At 37.7% G+C, this 17500-nt stretch overlaps 1 protein-coding gene across 10 annotated transcripts in view; it reads left to right on the top strand.

The window, feature by feature from the left end:
- The window catches only part of LOC136845304 (guanine nucleotide exchange factor for Rab-3A-like), a 292347-nt gene that overhangs the window by 197577 nt on the left and 77270 nt on the right, over positions 1–17500 (top strand). For all 10 annotated transcript variants that reach the window (XM_067115511.1, XM_067115507.1, XM_067115505.1 and 7 more), the window contains one exon: positions 102–1054. In XM_067115511.1, coding sequence (XP_066971612.1) covers positions 122–1054 — 933 coding nt within the window. In that variant the 5' untranslated portion in view covers positions 102–121. The remainder of the gene's footprint in view (positions 1–101; positions 1055–17500) is intronic.

A 17500-nucleotide genomic window follows, 5' to 3' on the forward strand; every position in this document is an offset into this window, starting at 1 on the left:
TTTTTTAGACTTTTTTTCGAAAGTTGAATTTCAGATTTGTTTTTCGCAAGTCTTTTTCAGACTTTATTTTTTAATAGTGTGTGTGTCTCCCCTTCCCGCAGATGGCCGAGGAGTGAGAGTGATGAGCGTGGCCGTTTCAACCGCCGGGGGCGGCAGCAGGGGCGTGGGGTCAGGCGCCTCCCCCCCTCGGGAGTTCGAGGATGACGACGACGCCGCCACACAGCTCGAGATAGACAGCTGGAGGCACGACGTCAGGGCCAAGGTCACAGCCCTCAAGTGCCACGTCATGGCTTCCAGGGGCCTCACGCCCGACGGGCGCATTGTTGCCCCTTATTCCCCAGCGCTCCTGCTAGAGGGGTCGCAGAACGCCGCCCATCTCATCCTCGACGGCGCCGCCCACTTCGATCTGGCCAACGGCACTGCCAGCAGTTTCCTCGGCGGGGGGCCAGCGAAGGGCGAGAATGGCATGCACCACCCTAGCAGTAGCGAGGAAGAAGAAGGCGACGAAGACGCCTATGCCGACGAAGAGACGCTCTCCCTCGAGGACGTGCAGTTCCGTCTGCAGGAGTCCGAAGAAGTCGTCGTCAACGGCCACGACGGCGGCGGCAAAGGGACGACAACGACCTCTACGGCGCCTACGTCAGGAGCGACCTCGCCCTTTCCCCCCTCCTCCTCGCCAGCCAAGTCTCTATCGAACCTCCCCATGCAATCTCAGACTCCCGCCGCTGCTACCTCGTCGAGGCCCTCCTCCTTGAACACCTCGCCCTCCAAGAAGACCCTCGAAGTGAACGGACACTCTCTAAACGGGTCTCTGGAGGTCAATGGGACAATTGAGTCGTCCTCTTCCTCCAAGGACGACGTGGTGGAGGAGACAGTGACTATAGAGGGGGAGGAGGAATCTGAGGTTGAGGTTGAGGTTGAGGTGGAAGAGGGCACGGAGCTCTGTAAAGTGAAGGAGGAGCTCAAGCACAAGGAGGAGGAGGTCCTCAAACTCTCCAGGATCAGGGACGAGGTCGAGAACGAACTGCAGGAACTCACTGCGAACCTCTTTCAGGTGAGGCAGATCTGGCTTTGGCTTCTTAGTAAGACACCAGTGTGTGTCTCTCCCTTTATTAAGGCTCTTTATTAAGGCGAATAAAGTTTTACAAACAGGTAAATAGGTCTGTCTTATCTTAATGGAGGCGATTTAAATTTGTTTTCATATTTATATACTGTGGTTAACAGTCTCTCGTCTCCTCATTAAGGCGAATAAGGTTTGTTTTCGTAATTTTATAAGCAGGTAAACTGGTCTCATCGTAGGGCATAGGTATATGTTTGTAAATATTGGTATTATTTTCTTGAGTAAAGAAAATGTGTTTGTCTTGATGGACAGGAAATAATTTGTTATTACGAAGGTGTCTTAACTAAGGCGAATAAAGTATATTTTCGTATTTTTATAAACAGGTAAATAGGCCTTATCGTAGGGCATAGGGATGTTTGTAAAGTTTGGTATGATTTTATTGTATAAGGAAAATGTTTGTCTTCATTCACAGAAACAATTCGTTTTTACGAAGGCAAACCTTTCGTAAGATAGACTTCCGGAGGACAACTAGAAGACGAGAATAACTAGATAACTAGAAAATATTGTGTGGGGAAAGTGCATATGTAGTGACTCACAGGAAATAATTCACTTTTATGAAGAAGTAAACCTTTCGTAAGGTAGATTTCCTGAGTGACAAGCTTGTTTGTTTTGTAAATTAAAAAAATCTTGTTAAGGCAAAATGGACTTAGCATTAGTTCAAAAGATAAAATGAAACGCGTTGTAGTGCCTTATAAAAAAATAGGGCTACTTATTTTATAAGTGACTGAAAAATCAGCTGTTAATGTGCCGTCATTAAGTATGCCCCCTAATATGCAAATTATTCGAGAACTAAATTAACTGGACTTATTAATCTTAATATTTTGTTAGTGAAGCTACATCCGAATGATAATTCTGATGGATATGCAAACATTTTCAAGAAATCGAGAAGAAAAAACGAAATTTGGATAATGCAAGGATTTACGAATGAAAGTGAAAAAGAACTCTCTCCGGAATAGAGAAACAGATAACAGACATAACATGTTAAGTATTAGTTATCTGTATATCCAGTGTTCATTTTGATACAACTGATACGATTGTTCTCTTTGTTTTGGAAAGGTGTCTTGTGCTGTTGACAGGATTACTTTCTCTTGGAAGAAAGCGATTTACATATAACAATAACAATATGTAAATCTTGTTCTTCCGAGAGAAGGGAATGATGTGAACAGTGCCAGATACTTGATGATAACAAAGAGAATAGTTGTATCAGTAATATCAAAATGGACACTAGGTATAGATAACTGATATTTAACATGTTATGTCTGTTACCTGTTCCTCTTATCCTTATCTGGATCAAAGTTATGTTAGGATTTTCACGAAGATTTTACAAAGATGGGCCTTGTTCCTTGGGATATATAATTAAATTTTGTGGGAAATCTGGATCAAAGTTGATAGGAGTTTCACGAAAATTTGGCCAAAGGTGGGCCTTATTGCTTGCAATATATAATTGAATATTGGGGGAAATCTGGGTAAAAGTTATGTCAGGATTTTCACGAAAATTTGGCCAAAAATGGACCACGTTGCTTGCAACATATAATTAGATTACGGGATAAACCTGAATCTGGGTAAAGGACCTTTATTTGGGTTATGGGGCGTTGAATAGTCAAGGAACCCAAAATTTTAGGTTGGGTAACATCATAGATTTAAATTACCAACAAGATAAATTATCCCTGTTGAGGAATATAGTGCCATCAGTTGGCCTCACGCGGTGCATTGTAGGCATTAATTGAGATTATTTGCAGTGTCCCTTCGGCCCCCTAGATGCTACAACCCCTTCCATTCCTTTTACTGTACCTTTGTTCATATTCATTGTCATCCATCTTACCTTCCGCAACCCTCTCCTAACAATTGTTTCATAGTGCAACTGCGAAAGGTTTTCCTCCTGTTACACCTTTCAGACCTTTTTACTCTCAGTATCTCTTTCAGCACTGAATGACCTCAGAGGTCCCAGCACTTGCTTGGCCTTTAGCCTAAATTCTGTATTCCGTTCCGTTGCAAGATAGATTATAAACCCTTTCATAAAAACAAAGCATGGATGTCGCACCCAGGTCATATCCAACCGCTATCCCTTAATTAGATATAATTTTCACAACTGTAATGAGGTTTCTTTCTCATCTATGATACGTGGATATTCGGAGTGGGCTAATGGAATTGGTGGGAGGGGGGGGCGGTTGGTTATCCGTAACCCGGAGTGGAATTTGGGACAGTTCTATTCACTCAACTTCGTGGAATTCTTGTTGTTTATTTGATTTTCGTAAAAGTTTTTTTTTTTTTAGAGGACCAACTAGCGAGAGTTAGGTGTTGCGTTATAAGTGCAGGGGGCCCGTCCCCCCGGTTGCATTAAGCAATTACACTAATTATATCTCTCTCTCTCTCTCTCTCTCTCTCTCTCTCTCTCTCTCTCTCTCTCTCTCTCGTACACACGAACATTTTTAATATATAGCAAGGTAACTTGCTATTGAAATACAAGGTAAACATGAATTTGTTCTCTCTCTCTCTCTCTCTCTCTCTCTCTCTCTCTCTCTCTCTCTCTCTCACATGTAATTCCTCCTTCCTATCCACAAACACCGCCCCTGAATTTCGTGGTTCTCTCTCTCTCTCTCTCTCTCTCTCTCTCTCTCTCTCTCTCTCTCTCTCTCTCTCTCTCTCATCTTGTATGTCATGGAACTTACAGTAATGACAAACGCGTGGCGTGTTCAACTACGATTACAAATGCCTTTGCATGTGCATCGGAGGCATTTGCCGAGCGTGTAATGATAAACATTAATATGGTAATGTAGTCCGCTGTTTCCTGGTGTGTGTGTTCGTGCGCTCGCGTGCGTGTTGTTCCGTAGATTGCGAGGGCAGCGGTCTGCCGGAACGGAACGCCGCCTCCTACAGGTTGCGAAACGGAGTGGAACAGGTTCAAAAACTTCCGCCGTGACGGACTTCAACGCACGAAGGGGAAAATTCAGTTAGAGGAAACTTCAGGACTTCAGTCACGAAATAAAGTTGTTCTTCGGGAAGGTTTTGATTAACGATAATAAATTTTTATAGACTTTCCTCACGTAGGGCGGTAGAGCCGTCTTTGAATTTCACGAGGTGCACTGTAGACATTACTTGAGGTTCTTTGCAGCGTCCCTTCGGCCCCTGCCTGCAACCCCGTTCATTCCTTTTACTCTGCCTCCATTCATATTCTCTTTCTTCCATCTTACTTTCCCCAACTGCGAGGTTTTCCCCTTGTTACATCTTTGAGACCTTTTTACAACCAATACCCCTTTCAGCGTTGAATGCCTTCATAGGTCCCAGCTCTTGGCCTTTGGCCTAAAGCTTGTAATCCAGTCCAATATAGACTTCCCTTATCTGTTGAGGACGCACTTGTCTGACAGTCGGTAAACTTCCCATATCAGCTGAGGACGCACTTGTCTAATAATATCGAACAGATCAGGTTATATAGAAATCATAGAGAAAGAGAAAGTTCTTCGTTTATTTCTTAATTATATAGCACGTTAATTTACATGACCTTTCATTCAGTGTACTGCTAAGGGTAACATTTTATTTATAACTATAACCTCAGCCCACCATGAAGGAAGGCTATGATTTGATGAATAGTAACAAATGATAAAATTCAAAAGTATAACTACTACTTTTTTTTTCAAAATAAACATTTTCATAGGTGGTTTTGCTCATTTGAAGTCTGATTACTTTGTAGGCAGACTTCTTTCAGTACCTAGAGAGAGAGAGAGAGAGAGAGAGAGAGAGAGAGGTTCGATATGTTTCTAGAATGCTAATCACTGAGCTCTCTTAAAAGTCTGAAGGGTTATCTAAACTGGCATGATCTGTTACGCCTGAAAGAATTATACTTATGTTACTAACTTAATAATAATCGTAAATAATTATTATAGGTTTAAGTTTAACTCCACAAAGTTAAGTACACAATGGCCAGTGGCTCATCAGTTGAATTAGGTTTACATGTGATTCGACTCTGTAACATAATCCTTGGCAAGTCAGGGTGTATGGGCGTTGGCTGAAGACCTTATCACGTGTAATACACCTCCATACACCTGTTAAGCAGAGACCCTTTCCTTTCTCTCTCTCTCTCTCTCTCTCTCTCTCTCTCTCTCTCTCTCTCTCTCTCTTATCGAAATTATTTAAAGTAATTAAGCAATTATTTAAATGGTGTCTATACACCATCTCTCTCTCTCTCTCTCTCTCTCTCTCTCTCTCTCTCTCTCTCTCTCTCTCTCTTCTAAATTATTCTCTCGGTGTTTGTCTCTCTCTCTCTCTCTCTCTCTCTCTCTCTCTCTCTCTCTCTCTCTCTCTCTCTCTCTCTAAATTATTCGAAAATTTAAAATAAATTAAGCAATTATTTAAATGGTGTCTATACACCATCTCTCTCTCTCTCTCTCTCTCTCTCTCTCTCTCTCTCTCTCTCTCTCTCTCTCTCTCTCTCATCGAAATTATTTAAGATAAATTAAGCAATTATTTAGATGGTGTCTATACACCATCCCTCTCTCTCTCTCTCTCTCTCTCTCTCTCTCTCTCTCTCTCTCTCTCTCTCTCTCTCTCTCTCTCTCTCTCTCTCTCTCTCTCTCTCTCTCTCTCTCTCTCTCTAAAATAAATTAAGCAATTTTTAAATGGTTGCCTAAAAAACACACAACACAGGACCAGAGAGCTGGATAAGACTGAGAGAGAGAGAGAGAGAGAGAGAGAGAGAGAGAGAGAGAGAGAGAGAGAGAGAGAGAGAGAGAAATTTGATTGTATCCGGGTCGGTCTAATTATCCGACTTCCACTATAAAACAAGGATCATTAATGAGTCATTTTCTATTAGCCAGATTGTGGATTCCTTTCTTTTGTGTTCCCAGTTGGGGGTGGAAGGTCAGTGCCATAATGTACCTCACGCAGTGCACTGTAGGCATTAATTAAGGTTCTTTGCAGCGTCCCTTCGGCCCCTAGCTGCAACCCCTTCCATTCCTTTTACTGTAACTCCGTGCATACTCTCTTTCTTCCGTCTTACTTTCCTCAACTCTCTCTCCTAACAATGGCCTCATAGTGCAACTACTAAAGGTTTCCTTCCTGTTACACCTTTAAATAAACCTTTTACTCCTCTCATCTTTTTACTCCTCTCAATTTCTCTCCTTTCAAACCTTTTTACGCCTCTCAATTTCCCGCCTTTCAAACCTTTTTACTCCTCTCAATTTCCCGCCTTTCAAACCCTTTTACTCCTCTCAGTTTCCCGCCTTTCAAATCTTTTTACTCCTCTCAGTTTCCCGCCTTTCAAACCTTTTTACTACTCTCAATTTCCCGCCTTTCAAACCTTTGTACTCTTCTCAATTTCCCGCCTTTCAAACCTTTGTACTCTTCTCAATTTCCCGCCTTTCAAACCTTTGTACTCTTCTCAATTTCCCGCCTTTCAAACCTTTGTACTCCTCTCAGTTTCCCACCTTTCAAACCTTTTTACTCCTCTCAATTTCCCGCCTTTCAAACCTTTTTACTCCTCTCAATTTCCCGCCTTTCAAACCTTTTTACTCCTCTCAGTTTCCCGCCTTTCAAATCTTTTTACTCCTCTCAGTTTCCCGCCTTTCAAACCTTTTTACTCCTCTCAATTTCCCGCCTTTCAAACCTTTGTACTCTTCTCAATTTCCCGCCTTTCAAACCTTTGTACTCTTCTCAATTTCCCGCCTTTCAAACCTTTGTACTCCTCTCAGTTTCCCACCTTTCAAACCTTTTTACTCCTCTCAATTTCCCGCCTTTCAAATCTTTTTTTCTCAATTTCCCTGCCTTTCAAACCTTTTTACTCCTCTCAGTTTCCTGCCTTTCAAATCTTTTACTCCTCTCAGTTTCCCGCCTTTCAAACCCCCTCTCAATTTCCTGCCTTTCAAACCTTTGTACTCTTCTCAATTTCCTGCCTTTCAAACCTTTGTACACCCTCAGTTTCCCACCTTTCAAACCTTTTTACTCCTCTCAATTTCCTGCCTTTCAAACCTTTTTACTCCTCTCAATTTCCCGCCTTTCAAACCTTTTTACTCCTCTCAGTTTCCCGCCTTTCAAATCTTTTTACTCCTCTCAGTTTCCCGCCTTTCAAATCTTTTTACTCCTCTCAGTTTCCCGCCTTTCAAATCTTTTTACTTTCTCAGTTTCCCGCCTTTCAAATCTTTTACTCCTCAGTTTCCTGCCTTTCAAACCTTTTACTCCTCTCAATTTCCTGCCCTTTCAAACCTTTGTACTCTTCTCAATTTCCGCCTTTCAAACCTTTGTACTCTTCTCAATTTCCTGCCTTTCAAACCTTTGTACTCCTCCAGTTTCCACCTTTCAAACCTTTTTACTCCTCTCAATTTCCCGGCCTTCAAACCTTTTTACTCCTCTCAATTTCCCGCCTTTCAAACCTTTTTACCCCTCTCAATTTCCCGCCTTTCAAACCTTTTTACTCCTCTCAATTTCCTTTCAGCGCCGAATGACCCCATCACGGGTCCCAGCGATTGCCCCTTGGCCTTTGGCCTAAATCCTATATTCCAAATCCAGTTCCTCTCTTATTATATCAGTCAATAAATAGTCTTCAGTTCAGATCTGCCCTGGAGTCATCTTCGCTAAGAATAGGTATCAAGTTTTTGTGATTATAAGTCAGCGTATCTTTGATTTCTTTAATAAATTTTCTTTGGAAAAACTTTCCGTTCTGTCTCGAAGGGAAAAGATGCTCTTTCGACCTGTGACCTTTTCCCCTAACCGTAATAACACTATCGGAGTCGATGTTCATGTTGGAATTTTTTTCCTTTGGCGTCGCTAAGTTTCTAAACTATGGTGTAGGTTTGAGAAATAGGTTTATGTGGGTATGTTTAGATATACGTTGTTTAGGATGTAGGTTTCTGAGAGTATCTTGCTTAGACTATTATGTTTAATATGCTTGTGTGTGTCTCTGGATCTTGCTGAGAGAGAGAGAGAGAGAGAGAGAGAGAGAGAGAGAGAGAGAGAGAGAGAGAGAGAGAGAGAGAGAGAGAGGATTGGTTTCGCCCCTGGGCATAGTCGGAAAGACCAATGGGGTCAGGTGTAATTATACTCAATTTGACTCCATCGGGAGAGCTTGGTTACTGCATTTCCAATCCCATTTTTTTTTACCATGTTTTAGGATATCTGAGATCCTGTCTTGGATATCTTAAAGAAACATTAGTACTTGAGAAAGGATTCCAGACAGGAAGCACGCATAGGAGAGGAGTGGTTGTTCTCTTTCGGAACTGGCGGAGAAACAGTTAAATTCGAGGCATTTTGGGGTAGAGTTGCCAATTACTGCGTTTCCAGTCACATTTTTACCAATAAACGAATGGATATCCTACCTTAGATATCCTAAAGAAACAGTAGGACTTCAGAAAGGATATCGCACAGGAAGCACGCTTAGGAGAGGAGCAGTTGTTCCCCTGTGGAACTGACAGAGGAACAGTTAAAATTCGAGGTTTTTTAAGGGTAGGAGAGTGGAACTTGGTGGAACTCATGAGCTGTCAAAAACTCGTGGTTCAGATTGGGAGGTCATTGCTGTCTGCTGACGATTGCTGTTGCTTGTGCAACTTGTACGTTTATTGCTATCGTCGTTATCATTGCTGTTATGATAATTAGTAATGAATTATTATCGATGAACTATTGATTACATATAACAGTAATCAACATAGTAATATCTATAATAATTATTTATTTTTTCGTCTCTAATAACTCTTTTCTTTCGGTATTTTCTGTTACCTTCTGCGACTTCGTACATTTTTGTCTATTTATTTATTACTTTGTTGTTTTATTTTTCCTTTTCTAATCCTGTAACCTCCTTTAACTTCTTTCAGATGAACACTAATATCTTTTGGAGGGTTGAAATTTCAAGTCAGTGGCCCCTATGGTGGTCTTGTTTCATATGAATAGGGTTCATCTTTTCAATAATAATAATAATAATAATAATAATAATAATAATGATATTAATAATAATAATAATGATGATGGTAAGAATAATGTTGTGATGATGGGTAAATATATATTAGAAATATGTATAGGCTATATATATATATATATATATATATATATATATATATATATATATATATATATATATATATATATATATATATATATATATATATATATATATTTCTAATAATAATAATAATAATAATAATAGTTACTGCTATTCCCTGTAATGTGTGAAATGTTCAATATTTAATACACATTTAAAATGTACGCTATCATGTTATGAAAAATGTAGAACGTCGACACTAAGGAGTATCTGCTCTCTCTCTCTCTCTCTCTCTCTCTCTCTCTCTCTCTCTCTCACTTAGCAATTTTCCGCCATAGCGGGGATGATGAAAGGGTTCCAGGGGCCACGAGGTTGTTATTTGGGAATTACGGTGGGGAAAGTTTCATTTTTCCCTTCTCGGGTTTTTTGAAGCGCAAACTTTGCAATGGATTCGCGCGCGCAAAATGTCTTTTTTTTTTTTTTTTTTCCTTTTTCATGTCTGAATGAAGATAGAGTCACGCTCATGTGTCTTTTGATATAGGTTGTTATATATTTTTTTTATTTTTCCATTTGTCGTATTTTCCAGATCTTCCAGACTTGTTTTTTAACCAGAGTTTTGAGTTTGTTTGTATTTTTTCAAAATGTCTTTTTTTTTTCCTTTTTCATGTCTGAATGAAGATAGAGTCACGTTCATGTGTCTTTTGATATAGGTTTTTATAATTTTTTTTTTCATTTGTCGTAATTTCCAGATCTTCCAGACTTGTTTTTTAACCAGAGTTTTGAGTTTTTTATTTTTTCAAAATCTTTTTTTTTTTCCTTTTTCATATCTGAATGAAGATAGAGTCACGTTCGTGTGTCTTTTGATATAGGTTTATATATATATATATATATATATATATATATATATATATATATATATATATATATATATATATATATATATATATATTTTTTTTTTTTTTTTTTTTCCATATGTCGTAATTTCCAGATCTTCCAAGACTTGTTTTTTAACCAGAGTTTTGAGTTTGTTTTTATTTTTTTAGTTGTAGTTTCCAGATCTTCCAGAGTTTTTATTCATGTCTGAATGGAGACTAAGAGTCACGTTCACGTGTCGTGCTCTTTATATTTGTTTTTATTTTTCCAGTTATAATTTCCAGATCTTCCAGATTTTTGGGGTTTCCGGATTTTTCTTTAGTTTTTCTGGTCTTGATTCTGCTATGTCATATTGTTTATGTAGGTTTATATTTTTTTTTATTTAACTGTCGTCGTAATTTCCAGATCTTCAGTTTTTGCTGATATTGATTCTGTTATGTGTCGTGGTTTTTCCTAGGTTTTTATATTTTTATATTTTAACTTCGTCCAGACTTTTTTTTTTTTTTTTTTTTTGTTTGCTTTCCATATCTTTAAAAAAATTATTTTGTCTTCGCTCTTCTCGAGATATTTTCTCTCTCTCTTTTATTTTCCCGGTTGTCTTAATTGTCCAGCATTTTTTAGCTTTCTAAATTTTTTCTTTTTTCTATTTTCGCTCTTTTCCAGATGTTTTCTTTTTTCTTTTTTTACATTCCAGTTACCATAATTATCCAGATTTATTTTCAGCTTTCTAGGATTTTATTTTAGATTTTTTTCCTATTTTTGCTCTTTTCCAGGGATGTTTCCTTTCTTCGTTTTACATTTTTCCAGTTCTCGTAACTTACCAGATTTTTTTTCGCTCTCCAGAATTTTTTAGTGTTTTCTTCTGACCTTCTCTTTTTCCAGATATTTTTCCTCATTACCAGAGCCTGACCTTTTCTCAAGGCCTGGTCCTGTTCGATTTAAATATTTTTACTCTGGTTTTTCTAGTTTAGTTTCGAGCCTTTTTTTATAGATTGTGTATAAATTTTTTCATAACCTTTTTTCATATATATATATATTATATATATATATATATATATATATATATATATATATATATATATATATATATATATATATATATATATTCTATAAAGCTCTTTTCGAAAAACCTTTTTGAGAAAGTCCCTTTCATAAATCCTTTTTCAGAAGGTCCTCTTCAGAAAGCCTTTTCCAGAAAGCCCTTTTGCAGAAAGCCTTTTCAGAAAGCCCCTCCTCTTTTAGAAAAGCCTTCTTTCAGAAAGACCTTTTTCCAAGAAAGATTTTTTAAAAAGCTTTTTTCAGAAAGCCTTTTTCAGAAAGCCTGTTTCAGAAAGCCTGTTTCAGAAAGCCGCCCCTTTTCTAAGAAAGCCCATTATTAGAAAGCCTTTTTTCCCAATAAGCCTTTCTCAGAAATCCCGTTTTCCTAAAACTTTAACTTTTCATATTTAGGCCGAAGTTGGCGGCCCAGAGAAAATCCCTATAATTAATGAGGTCATATTTCTTCGACTTTAAAGGCTTATCGGCCATATTCAGCTATTTATAACTGCAAAGTAATTTATTTGCGATTTTCGTAAGAGAAATGGGATTTGTGTCAGTGTGCTGTGTCGCATTTGCGTTATGTATACAGTTGAAATGTATACTTTATTGTATTTGTTGTAGTTCTGTACATGCATAGTCACATACACATTATATTTATTTATATATATAATTATATAAATTATATATATTTATAATTATATATATATATATATATATATATATATATATATATATATATTTATGTATAATTTTACACATATAATGTATATATATATATATATATATATATATATATATATACACAATATTGTTTTTATATATGCTTGCATGTTTATATACGTACTATATATATATATATATATATATATATATATATATATATATATATATATATATATATATATATATATATATATATATATATATATATATATTAAAGCGTGTATATGGGTATGTGTCTTTATATTTATATATTCGTGCAGGTAAGCGCAAAGTACATATGAATAATAACACGTGCTATTTGTGATACCACTGTATTACACGAACGTTATCGCCCCTCGTGAATATGGAAGAAGAAGACTCATTCAGCATTCACGTGACTGTGCATTATCATTGTCACATACATTATACAGTATGCATTATACGCCATACATTATGAAATATACATTATAAATATACATTATACGCTACACTTTATATAATATACATTATGCGCTGTATATTATATAATATAATATACATTATACACTATACATTGTATATTATACATTATATGCTATAATTTACATTATACACTATACATTTTACATTATACACTATCCATTATACACGAACGTCCGTAACAGGAAGCGTTGAATGAGGTCAGACGTAATCTCAACACCAGACAGGTGTTTGAACTGCGACAGCGCGCGCGCATGTTTGTACATCCCAGATACGCAGTTCGTTCTTCTGTTTAACATGTGCTTGTACGTCTTATAAACTTATTTATATATTAGGTTGTTTATGTTCTTCTCAGCTTATTCCCCAGTCGGGGTCGCTATTTTTGAAGGAACAACAAACTGGTGCGAAAGAATGGACTAAAGAGAAAGTCAAATAATCAAGAATAAATAAATGAAAAGAAGTCTTGGTAAACGAAAGAATGACAAAGAAAAATGAGGGAATAAACGTAGGAAAAGAATGTTAATGAGATTGGGAGTGATAAGAACGAGACGCATTAGAATGTAATTAAATAATAAAAGAAACTTTTAGCAATTATAAATAAGAAAGTAATGAAGATAGCGAAGGCCATTATAAAATAATGTCATCTGTAGCGATTGTTGAGTTCAATTCACAGAATTAAGAATATTGGAAATTTTATTGTATTTCTGCTACAATTTTTGTATAGATGCTTACTTTTAGAACGTGAATGTAGTCCATTACATAGAGAGAGAGAGAGAGAGAGAGAGAGAGAGAGAGAGAGAGAGAGGGAATGTTAACTTAATTTCACCAAAATAAAAAACAACTGGTAATTTTTATCATAGATACTTGGTCCTAGAACGTGAATGTAGTCAGTCATCACACACACACACAGAGAGAGAGAGAGAGAGAGAGAGAGAGAGAGAGAGAGAGAGAGAGAGAGAGAGAGAGAATGTTAACTTAATTTCACCAAAATAAAAACAACTGGTAATTTTTATCATAGATACTTGGTCCTAGGATGTGAATGTAGTCATCACACACACACACACACACACACACACACACAGAGAGAGAGGGAATGTTAACTTAATTTCACCAAAATAAAAAACAACTGGCAATTTTTATCATAGAAACTTGGTCCTAGGATGTGAATGTAGTCATCACACACACACACACACACACAGAGAGAGAGAGAGAGAGAGAGGGAATGTTAACTTAATTTCACCAAAATAAAAAACAACTGGCAATTTTTATCATAGATACTTGGTCCTAGAATGTGAATGTAGTCATCATCACACACACACACACACACACACACACACACACACACACACACACACACACACACACACACAGACTGACTATCTCGGTCTTATGCACGCGAGCCTTGTTAAATTTACAAGATAACTGCAGCAGCATAAACTAGGCCATGCAGTTGTTGTCACTTGCGAAAGCAGCTGCAACAGACGAACTGGAGGCTGTAGTGAGAGAGAGAGAGAGAGAGAGAGAGAGAGAGAGAGCATCTCAGAATGGAGGAGATTCAATTTGATGAACCCCGTAGGGGGTTGTAGTGCCGCCGGTGCACTGTAGGCATTACTTAAGGTTCTTTGCACCGTCCCTTTAGCCCGTAGCTGCAACCCCTTTTATTCCTTTTACTGTACCTCCATTTCATATTCTCTTTCTTCCATCTTACTTTCCTTAACCTTCTCCTAACAGTTGTTTCTTAGTGCAGTTGCGAGGTTTTCCTCCTGTTACACCTTTTGAGTATTTTACTCTGAATTTTCCTTTCAGCGCTGAATGACCTCATAGGTCCCAGTGCTTGGCCTTCGGCCTAAATTGTATATTCCATTCTACAATTTGATGAAAGATTTCCTCTGACGGAAAATGATGCTCTTGGATGCTTGTGCGCTTTTCGTGCAGAATGTCAGGTTGATAAGAATGTCTGTAGTGCTAATGTTATAAAGGCCCGGTTACAATAGACTTACTTTTTTTATGTATTTATTTGTTTGTTTATTTAAATCTTAGCTAAAAACCCTTATAGACCGAGTTAACAGACTATATAGACCCAGGAGGGCTTCAAAGGAAAATCAGCCTGCACAGAGAGAGAGAGAGAGAGAGAATGAATTTCCTCCTCGCTTCAGTATCTGCAGACCAGAAGGTTCCTTAGTTGTAGCCAAGTTAAAACTCCTGGAATTTTTATTCTCCTGAGCTTTGATTATACTTTTATATATATTGTAAATATTGGCCATTTCTTCTGTATAACCTTCTAAGCATCAGAATGGTCTTTTTGCATAAAGTATGCGAATATATGAATAAAATAAGGAGAAAATTATACATGACTGTATTTATGAAAGTGAGGAATATAACTTTATGGCCTGTTAAAATCTAACCAAGAAAACTTTCATGAACGTGAAAGTAGAAGGATCTCCTCCTCCTCCTCCTCCTCCTCCTCCTGATCTCTCTCTCCTACTCTCATGACGGTAGCTTCCTTTGGGTTCCTTTGTGAAGGATCTGAATAGGATTCCTGTGCCCTGCCTTTTCTTCACTGTATATACAACACTCGCCCTGACCTCACTTGTAAAGTAAGAGAGGAAATGAAAAGGTAGGCGCGTCGCAAGGAAGAGGGGTGCAGAAAGGGTCAATTATAGGTGAGCGAGCGAGTAGCCGCAGGTGTACGGAGAGAGAGAGAGAGAGAGAGAGAGAGAGAGAGAGAGAGAGAGAGAGAGAGAAGAGCTTTTATACCTGTGGCGTAGCCTCCGGGAGATGGGTTGAATAATTATATTGAGAGAGAAATGATCGACTGCCAAAGACAGAATAATTGTTTAACGTCAGGTGGAGAGAGAGAGAGAGAGAGAGAGATTTTGAATAATTACGTTGAGAGAGAGATGTCATCAAGTAACGAAGACAAAAGATAATTGTTAAAAGTCAGACGAAAACTTCGAGAGAGAGAGAGAGAGAGAGAGAGAGAGAGAGAGAGAGAGAGAGAGAGAAGTAATTTCGACACGTCTTTTGAAGCGTGTGAAGAAAGAAGCAAGCGAATCGCCGTGCGCACCAGACATTATATTGGAGAGAGAGAGAGAGAGGAACTAACAATTTCGTCACTTTCACGACCAGGCATTGGCACATAGATACACACACACACACCTACACACTTGCAAAATCACGTAAAAACGAAGTGAGCGTTACCGCCCTAAAACAAATAATCTGTAACACGTTCCGTTACGTAACGGAGGGCGTGAGGGGGAAATATATGGAGAGAGAGAGAGAGAGAGAGAGAGAGAGAGAGAGAGAGAGAGAGAGAGAGGGAGAGAGAGAGAGAAATTCATAACTGCTTTTAGCTGATCAGTATTTTGATAATTATATCTCTTGTATCTGAATTGTGTGTGTGTATATATATATATATATATATATATATATATATATATATATATATATATATATATATATATACTGTATATATACTTTATATATTTATTTATATATATATTATATGTCTATATATATGTATAATATATATATATATATATATATATATAATTGTATACACATATGTACTGTATTTGTGTATGGTGTCGCGTGAGGCATCTCCCTGTTATAGAGCTACAGACGATATTATTGTATGGTGCAGTGGAGCCCCTAATATCTTGTCAGTGTGAGACTGACGATGAGATGGGTTAACAAAATCCCAAGGACGTCAGATGGAAGGGGGGAGGGGGAAATCACGTGGCTTCTGATGGAGGGGAAAGTTTGGGGTTTTCTGGAGAGAGAGAGAGAGAGAGAGAGAGAGAGAGAAGAGAGAGCTTACATTCGTATAGACACTTTTAAAGAAATTGATATCGGATTTAATTTATGATTGAAAGAATGAAATTGATTTTTCAATCCTATAGCATATCGAATGTTTTTGCTTAAAAATGTACGACTTGTCTTCATCATTGAATATTAATTACTATTAATATTGAGAAGATAAACCCTATTCATATGGAAAAAGCCCCCAGGGGCCATTGACATGAAGTTTAAGCTTCCAAAGAATATTGCTGTGCTCATTAGAAAGAAGTAACAGAAGGTAATGGGAAATATATAAAGAAGAGATCGATTATTAAAGAGTAAAAATAAGTTAACAAATTAATAAATAAAGAAAATGTAAGATAATTTTTAAAAGGCAAGGAGAATTGTATTAGGGTAGTAATGCATTGCATCTTTGCTTGAACTCCTTAAGTTCCAATAGCACGTCTACTTAGTGAGGCTGTTCCACAACCCAACGGTGTGAGGAATAAAGGACCTCTGGAACTGAGAAGTTCGACAGCGAGGCTCATATATTCAAGGAATTCCACAATTTTTATCTGATAAATTGTTGATTATTTAACCTCGGCCATTCCACTCTTCGTGTTACACATTCAGATAGATTTCACTCAGTTCCAGATAACTGATTCTTTTCCTACAGTGAGTTACATAAAAAGAATTGCACGTTTTCCAGGTGACTGAGTCTTTTCCTACAGTGTCCTATTGTAAGGTCCGCCTAGTCTTCCTACATTACGGAACGAACCCGTGTCGCAAGACTAGTAAGTGAATTGTTAAATAGAGAAAGTGGGAAGTAACTTCATTCGCACATCTTGATTTAATTAGTCTCGTCTTAAGGAGAGAGAGAGAGAGAGAGAGAGAGAGAGAGAGAGAGAGAGAGAGAGAGAGAGAGAGAGAGAGAGAGACTTTGTGTTAATCGTTGCTGTTTTTGTCGTTTTAGATTTGGTCATGTTACATGAGAAATTAAAGAGAGAGAGAGAGAGAATTTATTCTCCATCTTTGTGGTCATTTTAATACCTATGTTAGCTGTGTCAGTTGGGAAAATGGCAGAGAGAGAGAGCGAGAGTTTTCTTGACCATTACATCTATTAAAATGTCACTGTTGGTCAGGTTAATTGAGAGAGAGAGAGAGAGAGAGAGAGAGAGAGAGAGAGAGACTTTGTGTTAATCGTTGCTGTTTTTGTCGTTTTAGATTTGGTCATGTTACATGAAAATTATCTTGAGAGAGAGAGAGATTATAAGAGAATTTATTCTCCATCTTTTGGTCATTTAATACCTATGTTAGCTGTGTCAGTTGGGAAAATGGCAGAGAGAGAGAGTTTTCTTGACCATTACATCTATTAAAATGTCACTGTTGGTCAGGTTAAGAGAGAGAGAGAGAGAGAGAGAGAGAGAATGTGTGTCTGTGGTTTATTGCTAAGCAAAAATATCTTGGTCAAGGATTATAAGACCTGGACCATTTGGTCCGAATTTTTTCTCAGGGAAAGAGAGAGTTTGGGAAAGGTGAAAGGTTTGTAGTGAATTACATTTTTGTGA

This window comes from Macrobrachium rosenbergii, chromosome 13 (genome assembly GCF_040412425.1).
Source record: "Macrobrachium rosenbergii isolate ZJJX-2024 chromosome 13, ASM4041242v1, whole genome shotgun sequence".
Classification (NCBI taxonomy): Eukaryota; Metazoa; Arthropoda; class Malacostraca; order Decapoda; family Palaemonidae; genus Macrobrachium; species Macrobrachium rosenbergii.